Source organism: Chlorocebus sabaeus, chromosome 24 (assembly GCF_047675955.1).
Source record: "Chlorocebus sabaeus isolate Y175 chromosome 24, mChlSab1.0.hap1, whole genome shotgun sequence".
Lineage (NCBI taxonomy): Eukaryota > Metazoa > Chordata > Mammalia > Primates > Cercopithecidae > Chlorocebus > Chlorocebus sabaeus.
In genome coordinates this window covers 57853149-57864161 of record NC_132927.1, presented here as the reverse complement: position 1 = coordinate 57864161, position 11013 = coordinate 57853149, and the positions used below count along the sequence as shown (strand labels likewise).

The 11013-nt window shown below is 38.6% G+C and overlaps 1 protein-coding gene across 2 annotated transcripts in view; it reads left to right on the top strand.

Annotated features, from left to right (window-relative positions):
* The first annotated feature begins 421 nt into the window (after positions 1-421).
* Positions 422-11013, top strand: part of SEL1L (SEL1L adaptor subunit of SYVN1 ubiquitin ligase) — a 69843-nt gene continuing 59251 nt past the window's right edge. Inside the window, exons 1-3 of one of the 2 annotated variants that reach the window (XM_073011232.1) lie at positions 422-601; positions 6487-6524; positions 7263-7494. In XM_073011232.1, the coding sequence (XP_072867333.1) occupies positions 532-601; positions 6487-6524; positions 7263-7494 (340 nt within the window). In that variant the 5' untranslated portion in view covers positions 422-531. The remainder of the gene's footprint in view (positions 602-6486; positions 6525-7262; positions 7495-11013) is intronic. The other variant, XM_007987496.3, reaches the window with a different exon arrangement.

Sequence of the window (11013 nt, the reverse complement as noted above, 5' to 3'; positions counted from 1 at the left end):
TGAATCTATAGCCTTGAGTTAAAATTTAGTCCAGGTGTTAGTTACATTCTAACTTTAACAGTCACCCGCACTTGTAAATCTTGCCCCACGATGGACTACGTTTCCCAAGAGCACCCCCCGAGTTAATCACATGAAGTGCCTTCTAGGAATTGTAGTCTTGGATGAGCCTCTTTTCTCTCAGTCTTTGATTCACGCCCTGATTCCGGTTGAAACGGTGCTACCAATTAGCAGGGGCCATGTCCGTGAGTCGTGGTCCAACCGGGAAAGCTGGTGTGGGAGCCTGGTACAATGATTGGCCAATGAATGACCCTGGGGCGGAGCAATGGGGGCGGGCGGGGAGACCATGGTGATTGGACCAGACGCCCGCGACGGCGGGCGGGGATTGGCTGCGCCCTGGGTCAGGGAGGCCTGGGAAGGGGCGGAGGAAGGAGACTAGAGCAGGAAGAGCAGCGGCGAAGCGGCGGCGGTGACTCCGTGGTGGCAGAGGCGAAGGCGACAGCTCTAGGGGTTGGCACCGGCCCCGAGAGCAGGATGCGGGTCCGGATAGGGCTGACGCTGCTGCTCTGTGCGGTGCTGCTGAGCTCGGCCTCGGCGTCCTCGGGTCAGTATCCGCCCCCTCGGGCTGAAGGCCCAGAGCCTCCGCCCCCCAGCCTCTACTGCCGGCCGGAGCCATGGGGACCCAGACTCGGGACCCCGTTCTCCCTGGGCACACCTCGCACCGGCCTGTCACTCGCTCTTTGGCTTTGCTTGGCCTGCGCCAAAGGGGCTATTTAGGGAGGTGGAGTGGGGTGGAAAAAGAAGGGGCGGCCACTCTGCCCACACCTCTCTCCCACGTAACAAACTTTACGCGACTCTTTCTCACGAACGCGGAATTGACTCCAAAAGAATGAATCCCGACCCAGGAGCCGGAGTGGTGCTTCCTCGACCCTGGGGTAGAGGAAGGGTCTGGTCTGGAACTCTGGGCTTGGGAATTGAAAGTTAAATAATTGACAAACCTGGAGCTGTCTCTTTAGGGCAGAGGAGGATCCATCCAGACCAGGATGTTGACAGTAGTTTGGTGAGTTTGCCTAACACCTGAGATGGTCCCTGGTCCGTTTGTTTAAAAACAAAGACTTTTGATCTCCTCGTAGCCACTTTCTACTTTTTTGAAACCTTCCTGAGAAAGCGGTGACCTGTCGCAGTGTTTCTGAGTTGCCCCATGTTTGTTTATGATGTTTGGGAAAATCTTGGTTCTTACAAGTTGCGTTTTATATACATACAGAAATTTGTGTGCTTTTGAATTGATTTTCCAGTTAGCTAATTTTTATTCTGGTTCTAGTCCCACCCCGCCTTTTTTAAATGTTTTAATCTGCCTACATTTGAACATTTCCATTTTGAGAGTGTTCGTGAAAAACTTCGTGTTTCTAAGTGTTGATAAAGAAAAATTAGTACAGTAAACTTTGGAATTTTAATCTGTTTCAGTTAACAAGACAGCTGTTCTGTGGCTTTACGTTTTGGGGAGACAACACAGAGTATAAATGTCAACTTTTTTTTAAAATAAATGTCAGCTTTTTTTTTAACAGAAAATTTCCCAGATGGTTATTTGAATCCCCAAATTACCTGTCCTAGTTGTAAATCAATGCCATAACGTCATTCTGCTTCTAAAATAAGAGGCCTAAACCTAAATTCTATCCATGATGTGATTTGAGATACCATTTCAAAAGAACCAACCCTGTGCTAATTACTTTACTGCCAACGTCATTCTTTGAGGTCCACTCCCCTCCTTCCAGTAGTAGTGGTGGTTTGAGTTTAATGACCAGATCTTTAGACTCTACATAACTCTGGAAGCACTTTTAGCAGTTATTTAATATTTGATCAAAAAGCGTGAAATGAAGTTGTTGAGCTTAATGAGTAGAGTACCTGCTGGACCATGGACCTTCTGTATCAGAATTCCTCTTATGGGGTTGTTAAACATGTGGTTTTAGGTCTGGAACAGCTCAGGTGTACATAGATTAACAGTCTCCATGAGGGATTCTTCACACTAAAGAGAACTACAGTAATGAAAGAACACGATGTGTATCCCTCTGAATTTAATTGGCAGAGTTTAAAGAAAATTAAAGCATAGAAATTTTTCTGTCTGTCTTTGACTACATTTCATATACTTAGAGCTCCATGCTAGTGGAAAAGATATTTGAAGATCAACAGTTGGGGCTTTCAGGATGTTATAATAAAAGACTCAACACTGATAGATTAAGTCTTTGGGTTGTATTGATGTAGGTAGAGGACTGTATTCAAGAAATGTCTGCTCTGATTTCCATCGTAGTTAAAGCTGTACCAAAACATTTCCATGGTAAAGGCAAAAGCCTTAGCTGGAACTAAAACAATGTAGATGTGGGTGCTAAAAGGTAATAAAGGCAGTACTGTGCTCACATGAAGTTCATTTATCATAAAACACCTGTGCGGGCCAGGCTCATGCCTGTAATCCCAGCACTTTGGGTGGCTGAAGTGGGAGGATCACTTGAGCCCAGGAGTTCAAGACCAACCTGGGCAACATGGCGAAACCCCATCTCTACCTAACTCCAGGTGTGGTGGTGCACACGTGTAGTTCCAACTACTCGGGAGGCTGAGGTGGGAGGATGGAGTGAGCCCCAGGAGGTTGAGGCTGCACTGAGCTGTGATTATGCCACTGCACTCCAGCCTGGACAATAGAGTGAGACCCTGTGTCAAAAAAAACAAAAACAAAAAACTGTGTAAAATAAAGTTGTATAAATTAGGCAGTGGATTTTCAATTGTCATTTTCATTCACAGGATTTTGGCCTCAAAGTTTAAAGTTTTACTCCAGTATGAAAATCAAGTTTTTGGTGATAATTTTGTGTTTGAATGTTAGTGGTTGCCCAGGGCAGGTCGCATTTATCCAGGTCGAGTATGGTCAGCCAACAAAGATAATCTTGATTCTATTGCTGTTGGTAGCTGTTATCTAATATCGTGTTTTAGAGTCATGTAAAAATATGATATAGCCATATGCTACATAATGACCTTTTGGTCAGCAGTGAACCCCATGTAAGATAGTGGCCCTGTAAGAATATAATGGAGCTGAAAAATTCCTGTCACCTAGTGATTTGTAGCCATTGTAACATGGTAGCACACTTTAAAAAAAAAAAAATTTAGTGTAGTTTAAGTGTACAGTGTTTACAGTAGTGTATAGTAACATCCTAGGCTTCACATTCACTCACCACTCACTCACCCACAGCAGCTCTTAATCCTGCAACTTCCATTTATGGTAAGTGCCCTAGACAGGTACACGTTTTTTTAATCTTTTACACCATATTTTTACTGTAGCTTTTCTATGTTTAGCTATGTTTATGTGCACAAATACTTTTATGTTACAGTTGCCTACAGTAGTCTGTATAGTCACATGCTGTACAGATTTGTAGCTTAGGAACAATAGGCTACACTATATAGCCCAGGTATGTAGAAGGCTATCCCATTTAGGTTTATTTAAGTATACAAAAAGGAAATCACCCAGTGATACACTTTTCAGAAGATATCCTCGTCATTAACACATGGCTAATATTAGAAACATTTTCTCTTTTCTGTTAATAAATTTAAAGGAGGACACTAAAAGGATATTTCTTCATTTTCTCAGGATAATAGTGAAAACGTTATAGTTTTTCTCACAAATGCATGTTTCTTATTTTTGGCAGGAAGATGGCTTAACCTTTATTTTCTTTTTAGTCATTTTAGTTAGGTCCACTGCCAGGTATTTCAGGTAATAATTATAAATTCAGAGAGTAGTTTTCAGATAGCAGAGGATGTTTAATTTCACTGGTTTAGTTGTTCCTTAAAACATTGTGAGTCAGCGGGACAGAGGTGTTACCCCTTATGACGGGTTGAGAAACAGAGGCTGAGCAAGCTTTTGTTACTGAACCATGTGTGTTAGAATTAACATTTGATGAAGCCAGGTTCCAGAACTAGCTCTCCAGGCCTCAGAATTGAAGAAATTTAGAATCGAGAATGTCTTAGGATCTGTACCGATTCGGAGCTAACACAGAGAACAGGGATCTGGTCTGTTTTCACCAAACTCTTTAGACTTTCTGTGTTTAAAGGTTATCAGTCTGTTGAATTTACATGATGAGTGGAAAAATGATTTTGTAGTGGTTACTTTTCCCTGAAAGCATATCTCTGGTACTTTGCAGTTTTGTTAGCTAATACAATAAAAATAAAAACTGGTCTTTTTCAAAGGAAGGTGTACAGTTAAATAAAGTAGTATGAACCATTTGGATGAGCGAGAAATGCATAACTTAATCCTTTTGCATTTTTTCTTGTTGCTTGATATCTGTGTTCTGATGAAAATATTACTATTTGCTTTTTATTTATGCATAACTTCAGTCTCTTTAATCCTTACCTGAATACTACATATCAGAAGTTCCTAGGTTATAAACAACTCTTTAAAAAGTGTTGTGTGAATGTTTGTATCAGTTTGAAAAAGAAAATAGCTTATGCTTTGAGACTACCATCTGGAGTAGGCTTTCCCAGTTTAGTAACTGAGAATTATCTTATTTACCGGTAATATTAGTATATAGTCCAGATTGCGAAGAGAGAGGGAAAGAGAAGCATGATTCAATTCACATGAAATAACCCTGATGTCACAAATCATGTTTCTTGGAGTTGGAAAACACATTTTGCTACTCTAATGCCTGACAGCTTGTGCTGTGTGAAATGTACACGTCTTGAAGTGTATTTACCGGTGTGTCTGTATGATTCATCTGTTAGCTGCCTATGTAGCCTGTTGTGGTGAGGTACTAAATGTAGCAATTTAGTGAGAGTGATGTAGAGTTCCAGCTAAAGTTTCATTCAGCATTTGGGGATATTTAATATACGTTTAAACATTTAATGTCTGTTCTTGATATATTAACTAGTTGAAGTTTGTGATTAATTACATGTACTTACAGTACAACTTTGTTATATTATAGAGATGGTTTTTTTTCTTTAAAGATTTGCTGAGAATGGAATTTGAACTACATGTTAGAAATGGGACTTTGGGTAATGCTTGTGAAGAAGTTAGCATGAAGGACAATTGCTAATTAACTGACATCATTTCCTAATGTTATGGGCACTATGAGACTAATATGTGGCATAACCTTCTGTTCATCTGCCAGAAGTAAAACATACTTTGAAGGTAATCTAAACGTAGGTGAATATGAATAGTAGCTGTAATTTAAATTTTCGTCAACTTCACAGCACTTTCATATATGGCAAAACCTCACTAGTGGGCTAGTTTTCTCAAATACTCAAAAGAAATATTGTGAGATAGTGTCTTGTATTTTGTGCATAATTGAGTTTATTATACTTCTTAGTCTTAGTACTTTGACAAACTCTTACACATGTTTTTTGTTGTATTTTAGAGTTACAAATTACAAATAATATTTAAGATAAAGCCATATGAAGTAAAGTATAAATGAAACTCTAATAGCAAATTTTCTAGTAAAAATCACATGGTCTTACAAGATTTTGTCTACTGGTTAATTTCTCATACAGCTTATAGAGTGGGTAAAACTGAAACTCACTCCTGAATAAAATCAGGTAATTTTAAGAGCAAGAGGGAAACTTAAAGATGATCTGACAGATTTGCTGTTTTAAACTGGCACGTAATACAAAAATCAAGCATTTGCATCTAAACATTAAGTTGTTGCATGTGTTTATGTAAGAGCAGGAAGAAGAGTAACAAGCAGCCAGAAAAGTAATAGTCAGAAAACATGTAAGGCATAACAGAAGGAACATTAATATAATCAGACAACACCAAAGCAAGCTGTGTGAATGTGTAAGCAAGTTGTGACCGGTGACTGTTTTTAATTGTTTAATACAAGTTATTGATTTCTTAATACATAGCTCTCAATTGAGTGAATATATGACAGGACCACGCTGCTTTTTACCTGCATCTGGTTATCTCTGAGTAGAGTAGAACACAAATCCTAAATATATTTGTTTTGCCACTCTGCTATCAAATAATAATTCTTAGTTTCCATCCTTACTCTAGTAGTAAACAATAAAAATACTAATTAGCACTAAAATGGGCTACTCTGACTCAAGATCCTGAGCAGAGAAACAGAATAGGTGGAAACCCAGAGTATGAAATTAGAGATTTATTTTTATGAACTTAGTAACTCATTCTCAGAAATAGGCTAAATAGACCCACAAGAATTGGATGGCATGTGAAGAAATACCTGTTTTTGTTGGTGGAGGCTGTTGGTCTTCCTACCTTTGTAACGGATGAAGCTAATGTCTTCCCTGGAGAAAGAGAGAAACTAAACCCCCAACCCATTTTTTTTTTTTCACTTTCATTTGATCTTTTCTGAACAGTTGCTGAATATAACTAATTTTAAAATAATTCTAGGTTTATCCAATGTTTGATCATTATATGCTATACTTTTCAAATGTTTTCTTTTAATAATAACTATAATTTCTCAAAAAGAAAGATTACTAAATTGTCTTAAAATTTCTTTGCAGATGAAGAAGGCAGCCAGGATGAATCCTTAGATTCCAAGGTATGTACTAAAATGTGTATTGACCAGTATTTGCTGCCTGATTTAAAAGCATGAATTATGTGTCTTAGAAAGGATATGAAATCTGCAACTTTTGAGTAACAATTGAATTTAAAAGGACAGAAAAAGACAGATGGTATTAGTATTAGGTCTAGTTTTTCTGGAGGGAGAAAATACCTACAAGAGGGGATAGTAAGTATTTCATTTCAACTTGAATGTGCTCTGTGTGTGTGTGTGTGTGTGTGTGTGTCTATGAGTGTGTGTGTCTAAGTTTGAAAATTTAACCGGTGTCATTTGTTTCCACTTTCCAGTTTTCAAAAATAAATCCAGTGAGCTAATGCACTTATTGGTTGATTGAGCTCTCCCATCCAAGTACTAACCAAGCCCAACCCTGCAATCAGTTATGAGCTCTGATCTTTAGATTTGAGGGAATGTAGATAAAAGCAGGAAGTAGAAGTATAAAGTATGCTGGGGGCATGTGGAGGAAAACCTAACCCAGACTTTGGGAATTAAGGAAGGCTTCCGGGGGAAATAACATCTAAGTTGAAATTCAGAAAGACTACAAGTTAGGTGATGAAGGAAGGCACGTGATGGACACATGCCGAAGCCTGTAGAGATGAGTGAGTGTGGCACTTCAGGGACTGAAGGAGATGTGATATCTGGATAAGTGAAAATAACGGTCAAATAGGGTTGGGGGAAGTCTTGGCATTGTTGATAACTAAAAATACTTTGTATTCTCAGACTACTTTGACATCAGATGAGTCAGTAAAGGACCATACTACTGCAGGCAGAGTAGTTGCTGGTCAAATATTTCTTGATTCAGAAGAATCCGAATTAGAATCCTCTATTCAAGAAGAGGAAGACAGCCTCAAGAGCCAAGAGGGGGAAAGTGTCACAGAAGATCTCAGCTTTCTAGAGTCTCCAAATCCAGAAAACAAGGACTATGAAGAGCCAAAGAAAGTACGGAAACCAGGTAGTCTGGACACTTTCCTTGCTTTTTGATTTATTTAGGAGACAACTGAAAATTTTAAGCTAATGAATAAAGAGGCTGAAGGAAACTGGCTTCAGTGATTATTACCCACAAATAATATATGGAGTGTAGTTTGGTGAGAATTTCTAGATTTTAATATACCAAATTATTCATTTAACTGATTTGTCCCAAGTTACATAAGCTGAATTCAATAGATGAGATTGCAATTTTTTTTTTATTAATATCCTAATGTTTCTTTTTGGACTCCAGTACGTAAATACATTTCTCACTGAGAAATTCTGAAAAATAATCTGTCAGGGTAGCATACAAAACAGAAACTCAGGAAGAATTGTCGAACATGCCACTATGGTTGTTTTCAGGATTGTGGTAGGATTATTATTACAATAACGTTGTGGATCATCCTAGGTAATTTGATTTAGGTGTTTATCCCTCAGTTGAAGCTTATGTGTACTTCGGTCCTTTTCTAACTTTCACCATCTTGAAACCTCTACTTTTCAATTTAAAACTTGATCTTTTCCACAATAGTCTTCTAAATATTAATCCTTTTAAAAATTATTAATGTATCCATTCCACCATGTCTTGCTACCCTTCTGTCATTTATTATTTCAACGATCACTGCCTTATCTGTTTATTATTCCATTACTAACCACTCTCAGGAACAAATCCAAATTTGAACTTCTTAAAAAAATAGGAGTTTGTTTGTTTGTTTGTTTGTTTGTTTTAGATTTGGCAACTTTTATTACTCATTTTACCCAGAAGTACACTTTAACTGGCACTTACCAATACTCAATGAAGTGTTGTCCAGTTTTCCTGTTAATTCCCTGGATTTTGTAACAATTCTCATAAACAGATGAAATTTTATAAACTCTCACTATAAAGAATGAATAATATAAATTGTCTGTTCTTGGCCAAGGACATGCTTGTGTGTGTGTGTGTGTGTGTGTGTGTGTGTGAGAGAGAGAGAGAGAGAGATACGTGGGAACTATTCACATTTTCCCACTGAATTGAGAATTGATCACAACATTTTAAAAATGGCAAAAGTTGGTGAAGAAATAACTTCCTTTAGCTTAAGCAGTCACCCTGCTCCTCTGTTTCTTGCTTATGTTAGCTGTTGGAAAATAGTTAACACAGTCCTAGGCATTTGACCTGGTCATTTAAGGAGGCAGTGTCAGTTAATATGCAAGTGAAACGGCATAGAAACAAGCAACAGCAGCTACTCTAACTTTCTAAGTGATCTTTCTATGTAATTACAATTTGTTTCATCATAGTCATTTCACAAGACAAATAGTGAAGCTAGGATTGGAGAGCTTTGCACAGTGGGACTGTGTCAAGATTATAAAAGAGTAACCTGCCACTAAGTTATCAAATTGAAGGGAAAGGTATAATTTCAAAGACCTGTAATAATAAATATTTGTCAAGTGCCTATGTGCCAGACACTGTCAGATGAACTCTTAATTCTCCCAGTAGCCTTATAAAGTAGGCATTATAGTTGCCATTTTATAGACGAGAAAACTAAGGGACAGAGAGGGAAATTCCATGTCTGAGTCCCACAGTTCATAAGTGGCAGAGCTGGGACATAGCCCACTTGGCCTGATTCTTTTTTTTTTTTTTTAATTGTACTTTAAGGTCTAGGGTACATGTGTACAACGTGCAGGTTTGTTATATATGTATACATGTGCCATGTTGGTGTGCTGCACCCATTAACTCGTCATTTACCTTAAATATATCTCCTAATACTATCCATCTCCCCTCCCCCCACCCCACGACAGGCCCCAACATGTGATCTCCATCCTGTGTCCAAGTGTTCTCATTGTTCAGTTCCCACCTATGAGTGAGAACATGCGGTGTTTGGTTTTCTGTCCTTGTAACAGTTTGCTCAGAATGGTGGTTTCCAGTTTAATCCATGTCCCTACAAAGGACACGAACTCATCCTTTTTTGTGGCTGCATAGTATTCCGTGGTGTATATGTGCCACATTTTCTTAGTCCAGTTTCTCTTTAATGGACATTTGGATTGGTTCCAAGTCTTTGCTATTGTGAATAGTGCCACAATAAACATACGTGTGCATGTGTCTTTATAGCAGCATGATTTATAATCCTTTGGTTGTATACCCAGGAATGGGATGGCTGAGTCAAATGGTATTTCTAATTCTAGATCGTTGAGGAATTGCCACACTGTTTTCCACAATGGTTGAACTAGTTTACAGTCCCACCAACAGTGTAAAAGCATTCCTGTTTCTCCACATCCTCTCCAGCACCTGTTGTTTCCTGACTTTTTAATGATTGCCATTCTAACTGGTGTGAGGTGGTATCTCATTGTGGTTTTGATTTGCATTTCTCTGATGGCCGGTGATGATGAGCATTTTTTTCATGGGTCTGTTGGCTGCATAAATGTCTTCTTTTGAGAAGTGTCTGTTCATATCCTTCGCCCACTTTTTGTTGCGGTTGTTTGATTTTTTTCTTGTAAATTTGTTTAAGTTCTTTGTAGATTCTGGATATTAGCCCTTTGCCAGATAGGTAGATTGCAAAAATTTTCTCCCATTCTGTAGGTTGCCTGTTCACTCCAATGGTAGTTTCTTTTGCTATGCAGAAGCTCTTGAGTTTAATTAGATCCCATTAGTCAATTGTGGCTTTTGTTGCCATTGCTTTTGGTGTTTTAGACATGAAGTCCTTGCCCATGCCTATGTCCTGAGTGGTATTGCCTAGGTTTTCTTCTAGGGTTTTTATGGTTTTAGGTCTAACATTTAAGTCTTTAATCCGTCTTGAATTAATTTTTGTATAAGGTGTAAGGAAGGGATCCAGTTTCGGCTTTCTACATATGCCTAGCCATTTTCCCAGCACCATTTATTAAATAGGGAATCCTTTCCCATTTCTTGTTTTTGTCAGGTTTGTCAAAGATCAGATGGTTGTAGATGTGTGATATTATTTCTGAGGACTCTGTTATGTTCCATTGGTCTATATCTCTGTTTTGATAGCAGTACCATGCTGTTTTGGTTACTATAGCCTTGTTTTGTAGTTTGAAGTCAGGTAGTGTGATGCTCCCCGCTTTGTTCTTTTGGCTTAGGATTGTCTTGGCGATGCGGGCTCTTTTTTGGTTCCATATGAACTTTAAAGTAGTTTTTTCCAATTCTGTGAAGAAAGTCATTGGTAGCTTAATGGGGATGGCATTGAATCTATAAATTACCTTGGGCAGTATGGCCATTTTCACAATATTGACTCTTCCTGTCCATGAGCATAGAATGTTCTTCCATTTGTTTGTGTCCTCTTTTATTTCATTGAGGGTTTGTAGTTTTCCTTGAAGAGGTCCTTCACATCCTTTGTAAGTTGGATTCCTAGGTGTTTTATTCTCTTTGAAGCAATTGTGAATGGGAGTGCACTCATGATTTGACTCTCTGTTTGTCTGTTATTGGTGTATAGAAATGCTTGTGATTTTTGCACATTGATTTTTTATCCTGAGACTTTGCTGAAGTTGCTTATCAGTTTAAGGAAATTTTGGGCTGAGA